At 35.5% G+C, this 16729-nt stretch overlaps 1 protein-coding gene across 1 annotated transcript in view; it reads right to left on the bottom strand.

Annotated features, from left to right (window-relative positions):
- The window catches only part of LOC106463030, a 73253-nt gene that overhangs the window by 9766 nt on the left and 46758 nt on the right, over window positions 1–16729 (bottom strand). The window contains exon 4 of the mRNA XM_022390441.1: window positions 10118–11597. Within this exon, the coding sequence (XP_022246149.1) occupies window positions 10118–11597 (1480 nt within the window). The remainder of the gene's footprint in view (window positions 1–10117; window positions 11598–16729) is intronic.

A 16729-nucleotide genomic window follows, 5' to 3' on the forward strand; every position in this document is an offset into this window, starting at 1 on the left:
AAAGTGTTCCAAAACGCGACATTAATTTCTTGACGACTTAATAGAAGTGATAGACTAGAGAGAAGGCAGCTTATCAATATCACCCACCGACAACTCTTAGGCTACTCTAATCGAATAGTGGGATTGACCGTCACATTATAACGCGTCTGTGGCTGCAAAGGTGAGCATGTTTGGTGATGGGATTTGAACCCGTGACCCGCAAATAGCAAGTTGAGCGCTCTAACCATAAGATAATGCCAGGCTGAAAGTGTCCGTTTTATTGAAAACTTTGAACTTGAATGTTGGATTAATGATACCGATATTATCTAGATATTGTGTCTTGTTTTTAGTGAAAGTTTGTTTTTTTATTTCTAGAATGAGTTCAGGTGGATAACTTCATTCGGCTGTGTCAAAGAAAGCCTAGATAATTCAGTATAAGAATATCGTCAATATGTCTACAAGCGCGACTGATGTGCAAAGCTTTACTTTAAGGAAAACAACCTGAATAATATATTGCTGTTAGTAGTTAAATGTGTTATAAAAATCAAGTCAACTGCAGGGTTTTTCCCCATAAATTTAAGAGAATGTGGTTTTCAATAGTTCGATGGCTTTCGGCGTTTAAGCCTCTACTGTCAGTAACCACTTAAAAATGTTGAGAAAATCGAGTTCTTGGCACATATACTGTATTCAAATACGACTACTCAGTACATTTCGTCAGATTTTGCACTAACAAAAGAGTCAGGCTATTGTCTGTTTATCTCTAAAGGTTAATACTAATCAAACTTCAAAACATGTGTACACAAACTACAGTACACTTTTTATGTCAGCCCAAGTCGTTCAAAGGTTTTTGTTGATGACTACGCTATGAACAGTGGTCGCCATTGGAATTCCAAACTTCATCTTCACGCCCGCCAACCACGCCCGTTCGTATTTTTTATTTCTTGAAAGAATCATCACATATAAAGAACCTCTGAAACCCCATTAATTAGTTCGGACTTGCGGCGATGTTACAATTGAGTTTTGTGGTTATATACATATATAAAACATTTTGACTGTAGAACGCCCCATCAGTCCTTGACTGATCAAGTTAGCCTAAATGGTTGCCACACGATGGGGCGCAATAGCATACATATAAATCATTAAGTTTGCAGTAAGAAAGGAAAACGGCAGCTCGTAAATTTTCGCCTTATGTATATAACTACATTATATTGCCTGACTGATTGAGTTCTGGTTGTCTTCTAATTAAGTGAAAAATCAATCAACCAACTTTGACAAAGGAAGTGTATTTACACAGTGTGCGCGTTTCGGTTTCAATGTCTTCCATTCCACTAACCATTACAAATGTATCAAACATGGCGTGAAATCTTTGACGTGACTATCAAGACTATAAATTTTCTGCTATAACAATATATATTCAAACTACACTTTCCTTGGTATAATATATTTTTGTCTCAAGTATAAAGGTTATTTTAGAGCGATGAATGAATACTTAATTCTTCATTGTCCTACTCCACGCTATTGCATGAGTGTTTTTTTCAAATGGTTTAAAAATTGAACAAGCTTAAAGCTTGTTTGTATTTACATATCAAAAGCACTAAAAAAATCAAAGCAATGTCGGGGTTTGATTGGATAACCAGGTAAGGTTTGAACAGTCAGCTTTCTGGCCATAATTTACGATCGACGATTACAGCTAAAAAACTTTATGGACTAGTTGTAATTAGAAGAAGGGCCTACAGCTATTGCATTATTGTTTTTATATGGTAAAATATAACATCAATAGAAAATAATAATACATCTGAAATTTCGAAATAATCAAAAAACTGGTATTTAGTGACTAAAAACTTCGAGGATCTATGTATAGTAAAACAATCAAATAAAACATTACGATCATACCAAAACTGGCGCTTCGGCACCATTTTATTTCAGCATTTTAAATAAATGTATTAAGGAGAAATTTTTTTTTTATCAATGAGAGAGATAATTATATTATAAACAAACGTAATTAAAAAAAGTAAGCAATATACACATGTTCTGTAGCTGTGAATATGTATTTAATCTGCAGGCTAAGTTTCTCTATGGCATAGATCTTAAGATCTGGGAGGGGAAAAATTTAATACCACCAGTAGGTGGCCTTTATTTATAGTGGATGTATAATGGATTGTTAAGCCTAAATTTAATCCTTAGGGCAACTTCTTTTTAGACACGCATGTTATCAGCTCTGCATATAAAATAACTAAATACGTTGACACTAGGTTTGCCTTTCACACTAAGTATTCATTGTGTTAGCCCTAGTTGTGTGTAGGAACAACTTGAAAATAGATATATTATACAGTTATTATTGATGATCATGCAAATGTGAAATACATTTCTTTCACTTGTCGCTCTAATGAAATTTTAAAAGAAACTATAAATCAATCTTATATTCGTTATAACTTATGTAAAAAAATAAAAAACACAATAAACCTTGAATAGTTGTTTCAGTTTATAAAGTTGAAAGATTCTTCCCCTTCTTGCAAAACTTTAAACAAGCCTTTGATGCATAGAAGAAAATGTTAAAATTCAAATTATAATTAAATGGAGCGGAAAAAATGGGTGCCCTAGTTAGTCGTTGTCCTGTACAGTTCACGAGCCGGACGTAATCAAGTGGTTAGTGTGCCTGGGCTGTGAATCACGGTTCACACTTTGGGGTCGTAGGAGCAATAAGAATGGGGGTCAAGTCCTAATATTCGGTCAAACGAATGTATTCCAAGGTTGGCAGTGAGTGCTGTTGACTACCTGCCTTCCCTCTAATCTATTAGCTCAAAATTAATGACGGCTATGTGCAGATGAGCCCTTAGTGTAAATCCTAAATTAATCCGTCATGAATAATACACTACGAAAATATTATTAACTACTCAAATATTTCTCCTCTTTAGAAACTTACGTAACCAGCTTTCTAAGAAATAATACAAAAATAATTGTTGTTCATATTTTATTGCGAAGATACTAATTAACCATCAAAATGCTTTGAGTAATTTTATCATTTTACTTTTTCGCACGACAATAGAGGGAAGATATGCCAGATTTTTGGGCAGTGATTCTTTGACCTGGTTTATTTGACAGTTTTTGATAGAAAAGTATTGAAATTAAGGATAAAATAACAATATTTAAACATCAAAAATTCTTCTGTGATCAACTGAGCCGTTAAAAAGTAAGCGATTAAGATGCAACATAAAATAATAAAATATTCACTGAAGCAATTAATTTTTTTTCATATTACGCGGAATATATAATCTATTGGAATTAACTGAATTATTAAACAAATTGTCAAAAGCATCATGTTTCTTTCTTCTTAAAACGTTTTAAAAATCTCTTGAACATTCTTCGAGATATCTCAGTAAAAACTGCAACATGTTTGAAATATGTTTATTCAACTGATCTTTCTCAGATTTATTTCACTTATAGGCACCGCTTCAGTTTTATCATTTAATTTCGTTCTACAATATGAAACTAAGAAAAAAGGACTTTAAAATGCTAAACAGTCCTAGCGTAATATCTGCTTGTGTAAAAGCCAGAACCACGATATTTTATTCGTTTCAACAACAAAAAGTTACAACACAAAAAAACGTTCAGTATTTGAAAGTGACAATCCAATGACGTATATAATTATGGGCATCAAGATGCTAGTTGTTTCACACGTACTCGTTGGGTTTGTAATATGGATACTACTTTCGCGATTAACATTCATGGCCATATGTTAATCTTAACATTGAAAAAATCAAATAGCTTTCCATGTTATGAATGACAGTTTTATTTCCTGTTGGACAAGGTCCATGAAAACTTTACTTGTTATTTTTGTATTTTTTTCAACGTCTAAGTTGAATAAAAAAACACATCCTAAAACTTCAAGGTGCAGATTAGTGTAGGACTGATTATTACAAACATCGTTTTTAACTTTTTCCAATTTCAGAAAATACATTATTTTAGGATTAATGTCAGATTTATATTATGTATAACAGACTCGTTTTTTAACACACACACACATATAGACACTTAATTTTTATTTCGATAAATAAAAAAAATAAGAGTTATGCGGACTTTTTTTTCTTTAATCTTCGGTGTAAAACAATGCATAGTGTTTAACAATAAACAGTCAATCATAAACTAGAGCTCTTTAAAATAATTTAATTTTAAAAATATAACAGAACGCTACTAACTCTTACAATGAGAATTTTATATATGCCTACCCTAACCTTAATTGCATTGTTGAAAATGCCGTTTTGATAATGTTTTGGCAGTTTTAAGTAACTTTTTTCACCGAAATCCTACTTATTTAACGTCTCAAACGTAGTTTGTTTTTCTACACGTCCATCTTTTGTCTTTACAACTAGCAGGCCCCCAAATTAAAAACACACAAAAAAAAACGTACAATTACACTATACATTTGACACCTCAAGACATGCCCATATGTATTATACAGGTCTTTTGTAATATCAGCCACGCCCATCGTACAACACGTCACAGGTCTTTTGTAATATCAGCCACGCCCATCGTACAACACGTCATTGTCCTCCACATGTGCAAGAAAGTTGTTATTCAACGATAACATCTGAACACGGAGATCAACACCTGCACACTAGTTACAAGACACGGTACTAAATACTACTTGTATTATGCAGAAGAAGGTGAATAAGGGGCACATTGTAGCCCTGAAGCTCGTACACATTTTTGTCTATTTCTTTATTCGTGTAACACTATGATATCTCTTAACAGTCTACTAAATTATGGCTCCATATCCGAAAAGCCCAACTGGTTACACCTAGTAACCAGTATTTATTTATTGTTCCTAATGTTAGGACAAAAAAAGTGTGAAAACATTTAGGTATTGAAAAATAATTGTAAAACTCAAACCCATACTTTATAGACATAAATGGAGCATTACAATTTTGTTTTCAGGAAAAATAGAAGGAACAAATTTAACAATTGAGGTAATTAATAAATAGTCTGTAAAATAAGGAAGTACACAAGTTTTCGATTACCTCAACCTGTTCACAGTTGACAGGGCGGAGTTTGATTTCGGTATTTTGTTCAGTGTAAATTGGTTAGTTTCAACCGTAACATACAAAATAGTTCAATGTAAATTGGTTAGTTTCAACCGTAAGATATAAAATAGTTCAATGTAAATTGGTTAGTTTCAACCGTAAGATATAAAATAGTTCAATGTAAATTGGTTAGTTTTAACCGTAAGATATAAAATAGTTCAATGTAAATTGGTTAGTTTCAACCGTAAGATATAAAATAGATCAGTGTAAATTGGTTAGTTTTCAACCGTAAGATATAAAATAGTTCAATGTAAATTGGTTAGTTTCAACCGTAAGATATAAAATATTTCAGCGTAAACTGGTTAGTTTCAACCGTAGGATGTAAATTAAATTAGAAATTGAACTTGTTCAGGGGGGGGGGGGTGAATAGTGTTAGACCTCTCAATTCCCAAGAAAAGTGTGGGGTTAAAAAAATTATTTATGTAGCAATCTGGGGAGATCAGTAGAGGTGTGGTTCCAATTAACAGTCTATCATACTAGTACCGTGGATCCAATTACCAGTCAGATATTAGTAACTACCATACTAGTACCGTGGATCCAATTACCAGTCAGATATTAGTAACTACCATATAAGTACCGAAATAATCCACCATTTACGAGGCCTTTGTCAACACGTTACATATGTATGCAAATATTCTGTAAATATGCATGAAATCATTATGCGCTATGTTTTAATAAAATCATTCATACAAATATGAACACGTAGATTAAATACACATTAAATCATTATGCGCTATGTTTTAAGAAAATCATTCAGGTAAATATGAACTCGTAGTTTAAATATATATTAAATCATTATGCGCTATGTTTTAATAAAGTCATTCACGCAAATATGAACACGTAGCTTGTAAGATGCTAGTTTTAACACCATCTTCCCGAAATCAGACACAGAAAAAATTACCAGCCACGATACACGCTTATTTTACATTTTTAAAGCCCGTACTAACTGCCAACAAGTGCTAAATACCAAGGATGACCAGTCTGTTAAGGTATACCAAAGTAAGTGAGTAAACAGCAATTACCCGTCACAAACGTACATCTATAAATTCAAAAGTTTAACATGTATAACTGTGACTCATTACATTCAACAATTTTTTTAATAGAAAAAAACCCATAAGAAATATATATAGTAGTGTTCCCAACATATTTAATGGGTTTGCATATTCCGTCATAAACTTGCATATCAAAAATTGCCAGATGTGATTGATCATGTCATGTTTATCAGTCACAACACTTGTCATTAGTATACGTGACATAGGTAAATTCTTTTTTCTGATAACCATGCCAATATTTTCGACACATGTGCCACCAATTACCAGATGACACCTGCATTCGGACAATTATTTGTCATATCTTACCAACCAGTTTTGATAAACATATTCTCCCAGTCATCAGTCCTCTGTCAGCTATTACCAGTCCTGTGGCCTCAGTCACTAAACATATAACTTCAAATTGAATTTTCACTTACTTTTTCAAGTGTTGAACAAGTCGAAACATACAACCTTCCGATATGAAGACTAGGTACATCAATCACCCGGCCCATTACAATAATGAAGGTGTATATAAGAAGTAGAACAATACGATGAGTAAGCTTTATTAGAAATACATTCCGTTTGGTGAACATGTGCATAGTTGATTTTTAGGGGGAAATCATAATACGAACTGTCAACATATATATGTATGTATGTATGTATACTAAGGTTCGAGTCCACGATATACTGCTAAACGTGCGCTGCACTTTCAGCTGTGGGCGCATTAGAAAGTGACAGCTAATTCCGCTATTCGATTACGAGTAGTCGTGTAGGCTACGAGTGCTACTGGCCGGTTGACCACCCTCAGGACAGTAGTATCAAATTAAGGATGGTTATGCCTCAACCTTGGGGTCTCTGACCTGACCGTTTAGCCCATGGGATGTAATCCCGTTGAGAATAGGCGCATTTACAATGGTAAAACGGATCTTATGAGTATCCCTTAAAAAACAAGAAAAGTCATTTCATATTCAAAAACAAAAAACAGTTTCAAATGTAGTAGTTTAATAGAGTTGCTCCATCAACCTAAAGTAAATATTCAGGAATTAGGAAAAGGCCTGTACCCCATAATTGTAGCCTTCTGGCGCTTTAAACAACATCTGTACCTGTTAATATTAATCATACTTGCAGCTAATGACTAGAACATAAATCACCCCAAGGGCCAAAAAAAATCTATCAGTATTTCTGACGAGAACAAACCCCGAAACGTTGATTCCCCTGTAACACACCACTATTAAGACTACCCTAAAACAAATTGAATTTCTACTCGTGTTGTAAAGTTTAATGTCAGTCGTTTATATACTCCATCCACCGAAAGGTTTTTCCCAACCAACTGAACAGAAGATATTGTGTTCACAATTTAGCCCTATTAGCAATATTTTATATTTTGGTCCACTTTAGTTGTTGAAATCAATTTATGATAAAAGAATGGTGTGCGAATTGCTTCTTCAGTTTGGCCTAAATTCTTATATTTAAAGTCACTGTGAAGCATAATATTTTTTTACGCATCAACAAAATCAACAACAGCAACAACATCAATACCACCAAAAAAAAGTTAAAAAACCTGGATCTAAATAGTTGATACACACCAGAAATGTGTTACCTTAATTCGACAATAATTACGAGAACCGTAACTCCACGTCTTTGTTTATTTAAATTAATTATTTGTATGCTACAATTGAAGCTTTTTACGTGCAATGTTCAACAAAAGATTGTTCCTAATTCTTATTAAAAGTTGAGAAATGTCCGTTTTTCAGGAAGCCAAATTACCCACTCCATATCTAACGAGATAATTTAACGTTATCCAATAAATGATAGGCTTACTGTGTTGTTCTAAATAATGAGAACCAGAGAAGAGATTAAAAGAAATTTGCTGACGTCGTCGACGGTCTACTAGTATCACGTCGTTGCTTTGAAGACCTCACTACTTAAAATTCCTCGCGCGCACGTACAGATAATGATCAAGGTCTGGGACGTAAGAGGTTGCGTGTGGAACACGTCACGTGATAGGGGGCAGGGAGGGGCCACGTGCTACTGTTCCTCGCGCCTTCACGGGAAGGTGTACTCGTCTACTACTCTATGATGGCAGGTATCACTCTAAATTATAGGGACCAGCAGAAACCTGACATAGCTTTGTTTTTATTTTGTTTTTGTCCACACTGTTTTTTTTTTGTACATGCATCTCGCCCAAGGAAGCCATACCATTCGCAAACATCAACATCTTAGTGTCGTCCGTTCACTTGGAAGATAAATAGATGGGGAGGAGAGGAGACAAGCACACACTAATAATTACGAATGGCTTCAACCCCAATCCTACCGAACTAACAATTCCTCACCAGATATCTGCCTAACTCCTACCTACTAGAGCAAAGCCTAACATTCCTTTGAGGATGATGACCGTTTGAAGTTTCGCATCTATCTCTATGAGTGTCATCAACATGTTGATACGGTTAGAAAGTGCCATGTGTTTTATTATTCCCGTTATACTAGAAAACCGATATTTCCAAGATACACAGGCTTAATCCATTGATGTAGATAGCTTAAACTACCAAGATCGAACAATATCCATAATTTTAATCAGTTGTGTATTTAGTAGATATTAAAGGATTAATTATCATGTGCATGCAAATTATCGTGAGTTGTTTATATTTTCACAAGTAAAATCAGTAATCGTTTTATTTTTTTAACTAACAATCTAGCGATGTTGTTCTTTATTAACAACAAAAAAGTGCTATCCGGAACAGTATACATTCAGTTTTCTAGAAAATAAGAGGCCTTACAAGATCCAGTGGAAACATTAGTATATCTTCCACTCAAGTGTAAACAGTGTTGTTATGATGTATTATACTCAACTAAGTAGTATTACAATGAATGATACTTAACTGAATATTGTTTGAAATCATTACGATGCATGATACTCAACTAAATATGCATCGTAATAATTTCAAACAGTATTTAGTTGAGTATCATGCATCGTAATAATTTCAAACAATGATACTCAACTAAATATTGTTTGAAATTATTACGATGCATGATACTCAACTAAATATTGATTGAAATTATTTTGCAATTTGACCGTCCTTTATTAAAATCAGGAAAATCAATTACATGTTTTCATAAACACACACATAAAATACAAAAGCATTGTTTCGGTTGAACTGTTCTAGAAAAGCCAAATGTTTTTTTTCAATTCGCATTTAAGATTTGTTTGTTTTGAATTTCGCGCAAAGCTACACGAGGGCTATCTGCACTAGCCGTCCCTAATTTAGCAGTATAAGACTAGAGGGAAGGCAGCTACTCATCACCACCCACCGCCATCTCTTGAACTAATCTTTTACCAACGAATAGTGGGATTGACCGTCACATTATAACGCCCCCCACGGCTGAAAGGGCGAGCATGTTTGGTGGGACGGAGATTCGAACCCGCGACCCTCAGATTGCGAGTCGAGTGCCCTAACAACCTGGCCATGCCGGGACTCGTATTTAAGAAACGACAGGATTAATGTCAAGTGCAAATAAAAACAAACTTGGGCATGCTTTTATGAAAGATATTCCTAAACTTAGTTTGTATGCTATTTAACATTAAATGAATAATTAAACTAATATTCCACAAATAATTTATGAAGTAGATTCTTCTGTGAAGCAAACTAAATAACCCTAAATAAATAACGTGCCTCAAAAGAAATCAAGGCTTTAAGACTATAGAATTGTAATTCATACTTAATTCATTAGAATAACTCTAACATAGAAGCTCGTTCCCTTACTAAAGGGATTCCTACACAATATTGGATATTCGATTATTTGACTTGAAGTGCTCTTCAAAGACGCATTACTTTCAATCAGAAACTCTAATAATGGCTTCAGTAGGTTGGGTTGATAGTGTCTGTGGAAAACGTTGACTGTGTCGTCTGGAAAACAACTGTTCTCTTAACACTAACAGAATATGTGACGATTTGCTTTCTACTTACGACTGTCGCCATTTTAAGTTTTGAGAAACCTGAGATAATGAGGCATAAAAAAAAAGCTTACCTTTCAACTTTTTCACCTTCGCTACACTGGTTTTTCCACACCGGTACTTTTCTTCAATCATGGTCACATAGCTACAAGGAAAATCGTCCACGCTTTCCATGTCGTAGTATTCCGCCTTTCCATAAAGTAGAGCGTCGATTTCCTCCTCTAGCGTACAGTCCGGAGTGAGAGTCGAACCCGACTCGAAATTTGATCTCAGACTAGCACATAAGGAATCTTTCAATATTGACTTGGAATGTTTGTTGGTGATACGCGGACTGGCCATAGCAGCTTGTTTCTTAGTAACTTTGACATCAGTATCAAACCGCACTGTTTTGTGGTACTGAGACCCAGAAGATGACGACATTGTTGAAGTGACATTTCCTGGTAGCTCGTGCTGTGGATATTTGTGTTCAGTGACCCCTAGTGTTTGAGGACTCGTCCTCCTCCTATCCAGCTGGGGTGATCGCTGATGTTTAGGGCTATGGCTGTTACTACCACCGAGTTTTGCAGGAGAGCCACAGGAGCGATTGGTAACTGTTGGGCTACTATCTCTAGACGAAGACGACACTGACTCACATTTCTGGATGGCACTAAGTAAGGATTGTCGTAAATACATGAGATGATCTAGATTCACGTCATACAGAGCCGATTCTGATCGCCGCGAGCCAATGGAATGCCCGATTTGAAGTCTTTGGCACTGTCTTCCCATCACTTTTGTTCCCATCATGATTTTCGGTTTGACACTATCTTTGTTTTTGCTAGGAGAAGAACTAGTACTTGATGCATCTGAAGACGTTCCTCTTCTACTGGACCCAGATGATCCAATGATTTTTCCTTCTTGCCCGTAATAAAAGCTTTCCGAGATCTCCGGTGTTGGGCAAAGACTTTTATATCCGCTATCAATAGAATTTGAGCCGGCGTATCCAATAGAGTCCTTGTCTCCGTCACCGTGATGATGAGTAGATGGAGATCTTCTTGTCTTTTCTTCTCCTTTTTCCTTGACTGTGAGTCGGCGTTGCTGATACACGGTAGCCAAATCGTAGTAGTCATCTGAATCACATGGATCATACGTCAGTACACTAATAGTATCAAGCAACGGATTGGCTGAAGGCTCTGATCGACTGCGATGATGTTGAAGATGGCTCTGTCTTTGAGAATGATTATTACTTTCACTCATCCTCTTCCGCCTGACTCCGGGGGACCCGTAAATAGATGACACACGGTGGGATTGTTTGGTGGGGGTGTAGTCCAGTCGGACGTCGGGAAGAGACGATCCTCGAGAAACTATTCTTTCTGTGCTGATTTGAGTGACCGTTGTCTTGTCGACATAGGTGTGAGGAAGAAACAATCGCTTACTCTCCTCGTCGTCACTTAGGTTTTCCTTACAACGTGATCTCTGAGTGTGAGGATCTAAATGGTCTCCCACCAACTCTTCAAACGCGGCATACATATGCCACATCTGGCGGGTAAAGTCATCTCCTTGTGAACTTAGCTCCGCCTATGAGAAAGTGAACAAGAAATTAGTGTACATGTTCCTTTTAGACGAGCTATAGTTTCAGTTAAAATAATCATTCAAAGGCATTAGGTAAACATTCAACAAACGCATTGTTCTAAAAAAACAACTACCATGAGAATCAACTAAATTTCTTATAAGGTGACAAAAAAACAACACACCTGAAACTCCTTACAGTAACAAACAGGTATAAAGGTGAGTATATGATTAAAACCAATTAGACTTCTCACCTAATTGTTGTGGATGATATTCTTTACCAATAACCTGATTGGGCAGCTAATGTCACGTGATATATGCAATACTCTTCTAACTTCTATATAGAAAAGGATCTTAGTGTTAAAGCTGATCAGTATTTTAAGTCATCCAAACAATGTGCTATTGCTTGTGATAGGACAAATAGTATTTTAAGTTGTATTTACAGAAATACTGAATGCAAGTCTAAAGAAGTTATAAATTCATTGTATAGGTCATTGGTTAGGCTACGTTTGGAGTGTTTTCTTCAGCCTTGGGTGCCTTACCTAAGGTAGGACATTGAATTGTTGGAAAGAGTTCAGAGGGAGGGGGGGCTACTTGGATGATACTTGGGATGGAAAGCTTGTCATACGATGACAAGTTAAGATCTCTGAAAATTTCTCTTGAAAAAAGAAGAATTAAAGGGGAATTGATTGAGATGGTTAAGATTGTAAAGGTAATTGATAGTATTGATGCAGTGTATTCTCGTAATTAGTGGTCAGACTAGGGGACACAAATATAAATTCTGGTAGAATAGTAGTCATCTTCGGCTAAGACAGCTTTATTTTTAAAAGGGTGTTTGGCCTATGGAATGGGTTGCCTTCTGACGTGGTAGAGGCATTTAATTTGAGTGATAAGGGCTGACTTTGAATGTTTTATTTTTAAAGTTTAGCTTAGTGGATGGGATGACCTATATGGACCAACAGATCCTTTGTTGGCCTTAAATTCTACTTATATAATTGATTGATTATTTTATAATTTTCGTGCCAAGCTACACATGGACAATCTACGCATAGCCGTCCTAATTTTGAACTAACAGATTAGAAGGAAGGCAGCTAGTCAAGAACACCCATCTCCAACTCTTTGGCTACTCCTGTGTGGCCGAATATTGAGACTTGGCCGACACTAACAGTGCACCCGCGGCCTCAAAATGAGTAGCACGCTTTTCGGCAATGCGACGCGAAGCATGAACCCTCGCATTCACAGTTCGTACGCGCTAAAAACTAGTTCACCTACATCCGATAGCCTAAACCTTATTGACTAAAACATAGTAATTAAGATATGATTTCCTCGAAAAAACAGTTTAGAAATGATATTAGTAAATATGTTAAACTTTCTTTAAAGCTATCTTAATTAGAAATGTTTATCTGAAATATATATGTATTGGTTTCTTGTACTGATACATAGAGGATAACCAGAAACAATGTCTGTCTGCGTATGATTCAGATTATGAAATAAAACGTATTTTCACACATTGGGCAATAGCCATCGGCCTCTTTTTTTTTTCTCCCACTACATTTTCTGCTTGTTGAGATTATTGTCTTATTGGAAAATTAATCCCCACCCAACAGCCGTTGTTCCCCTGGGAATGACATACTGGATAAAAATCTGCTTTTACCTGTAAGCAGTTGTGGTATCATTAAATTTGAGTACATTTCCAATACCACTGGCCGAGAGATGCAGCCCACAGCTGTATCGGTCCTCCACCACACTTCACTATAGATCTTGTACGTTTATACTGCTGTTCTCTCAGCCATTGACAAAACTTTGGTTGAGTGTTGCCAAACAATATGAATTCATCTGTAAAGAGCACTCTCTCTCTCTCTCTCCTCCAGCTTTTTTCATCTCATTATTTGAACTCTGATAGACACTACAGAGTTTTGTTATCTCTCCTAAGCTACACATCGTGCTAATGTGTTTCTTATTGTCCTGGAGATAACATTTACACATGTATTCACAGCTAGGACATTGGCAGCTCTGTAATGGATTGTCAAACTTTAATCAAACTATTGATATTCAACCAGTCTCTCACAATTCTTCCGAAAGAGTGGGTGTCGACATTAGAGGTGCTTGTACCACATTGAGCTACACACTAATAACATACATGGTTTCAAAATACTCCAACCTCACTGCAAAGAAACTTGTATGACATAATAGATTTATTCTAGATTTGAGCATAAAACACGAAAATGTATCTAAATGTTTGTGCACTCACAATGACGTATCTATACCATTATTTTCATTTCTTTGTTCTTTTAGTGCAAAGTTACACGATAAGCTAGCTGCGCTCTGTTCACCGCAGGGAATCGAACTCTAGATTTTAGCGCTGTAAGTTCGTAAACTTATCTGCGCCAAGAAAACAACAGCAACATTATTATTAATAACGATCTCGAAAGAAAAAAAAAGTGTTTATCCCCGTCCAAAACAAAAGTTATTTTAAAGAAAACTGACATTCAAAATGATTACATCTTCAGAAGTATTTGTCTTAGGAAAATAAAACTTCAAGAACAGTACACCGAGAATTCGTGATAATTTGGACATGGCACAGGGTATTTCAGAATCGTATCATATTTCATACATATATTACTTGATATCCTGCTAACAAGCATTGCTTTTTTTCCCCCCTTTCAAAAATTCGGGATTGTTGGCTTGAATAAACGCGTAACAGTGTACAGGATCATGTAGCTGTTATACTTTGGTCAAAAGACAATGTTAATTACAGAGAAAATTGACGCTCATTTTCTGATGGCGAGATTCTCGATCGTGGAACCTGAAAGTTTTGGTTGTGGGATTTTCCTATAATGGAATAAATAAGTTCCACCCCACGAAATGTGGAGAATATAAATACGAACGTTAGAAATTAAATTTCGAGGACCAGTGGAGACTGTCCATAGTAGATGATACCTAAAGTTGTTTCGCTTTAGGGGATAATCCTAATATTTTCAATCGTTATCTTAGTAATGTCTCAAAATGTTTGGCTAGCTCAGGAGATTTAAATTGTTCGTTTATTTCATCTATTATAAATAAACTTTAATTTTGTTTGTATGTTGTTAAGCGCAAAGCTAATGGGCTATATGTGCTGTGCCCATCACGGGTATCGAAACCTAGTTTTTAGTGTTATAGGCTGGGGGGGCTTTAATTTGATAAATAAATACACCAGCAAGACAAAAGATGTAGTAAGCAGATTACATTGAAAATTAAATTGGGTAGCTTCATTCTTTGTAGGTTGGTTATTTTTGGATATCCACGCAAAGCTACACAGGGGATACCTGTGATAGTTTGCCCTACTTTTGATCTGAGAGAATAGAGGGAAGGCAGCACTCACCACCAACTCTTGGTCTCAATGGGTGAAAGAGCGAATATCTCTGGCAACGGGGTTTGATCCCGCAAACAGCAGATTGTGAGTCGAGCGGCCTTACCACCAGCTCTCACAACAGAATAAAATAACTTGTATATCACGCATTGTGTAAAAAAAAAAAAAGTGTAAAATTTACTTTTGTGGTTAACGATTTTTCTCAAACTGTTAAAAACTTTAAACATCTTCTATCCGAATTAAAACGTTTTTCGTACAAAAACTGAATGTTATTGTTACTTGGTGTTTTAAATTTAAATGTGGTACTGAAAACTATGTCTATAAACATTGGTTGAACCACTTATATGTCTGAAAATGTGGAACTGGAACACTACGTCTAGAAGTTTGGGGTAAATTAGTACGTTTATAATATGAAGCTGAACTACTATGTTTAGAAATGTGGGGTTGAACTTTATTTATAGAAGGGCGGAACTACTTTTTTCAAAATATGAAATAACTATGTCTCGAAATGTCGGGTGGAAATATTATATTTAGAAATGAGAGTTTAACTTCTGTTTAGAAATATGGGGTTGAATTACTATGTCTTGAAATTTGGGTCTCAACTATTATGTCTTGAAACATGGGGTTGAAATTTCATGTTTTAGAAATGGGGTTTTTAACTTTATGTATAGAAAAATAGGGCGAACCTGCTACGCTGAGAAATGTGGGGTTGAACTTTATGCAGTAGCGTAGCAAGAGGGGTAAGGGGCAGTCGCCCCCGGGAGCAGGTGTGAAGGGGGCAAAATTTACTCTGGCCTATAATGCCTATTAATTAATAATTATGCCCTCCCCTAGGATATAACGCAACTGCCTTACGATAAATAAATACGACACAGTGTTACGTTATTTGTGTGTATTACGCTTGCAGTTTTAACTTTTAAAAGCTGCCCACTGAAATACAGTGAGACCGAATTTGCATACAGAAGTAAATTACACTATTCCATCATTCATCTGTAGATCAAATACAAGTCCTAGAGTACAAAGTACAAGTAAGTGTATGTTCAACAAAAAGAAAATACGAGATTGATGTAACATATTAAATGGTGTGCAAGATTGGCAATATATGCAACAAGGGCCTAACTTTTAGAACAAATGTTACATCTAGATCTATTAACTTAGTCATTAGATCTGTCCCAATGCAATGCCTAGTTTAATAGTTAGTATAGGTATAAGTATGCCTATAATATAGGCTACAATTTGTATGATGATGGACCTAGGGTCTAGAAATAAAGTTATAACTGCAATTAGACCTAAAGTCTAGTACATTAGTTGGTGTAAGACATGATTTACAATCAGCCAATACAATTACTAACCACTACATTGGGCCTATAATGTTTAATAGATCTAGATCTTGTTAATAAATCTAAATCTAGAATTGATGAAGCAGGGTTATATCTAGATCTGAGTAGATTCAATACAAGGTGCTTTCAATCTATGCACCCAAATCTAATGTCTAGTTTAGATGTATAAAGCTAAATTTCTGTCATTAACAGGTCTAACATTAATGTTAGATCTAGATGTACTAGCGACTTAATCTTGGAACTGTAATCTAGCACCACTAATTAGTTAGCCTATATTTAAGTGTTCTCATTCTATCAAAACCTTTAATATTAAATACAGCCTTTGAGCCTCTAGGGTTATATTATGTTATGATTACACCCTTCTCCAGAGAGTGTGTAATTTTCATTCGAGCAATTTCAGACTTGTCTCCTGTAATGTTCGTGTAGTTAAACCTATCGAGTTTTTATATGTG

Source organism: Limulus polyphemus, unplaced genomic scaffold (assembly GCF_000517525.1).
Source record: "Limulus polyphemus unplaced genomic scaffold, Limulus_polyphemus-2.1.2 Scaffold1307, whole genome shotgun sequence".
Classification (NCBI taxonomy): domain Eukaryota; kingdom Metazoa; phylum Arthropoda; class Merostomata; order Xiphosura; family Limulidae; genus Limulus; species Limulus polyphemus.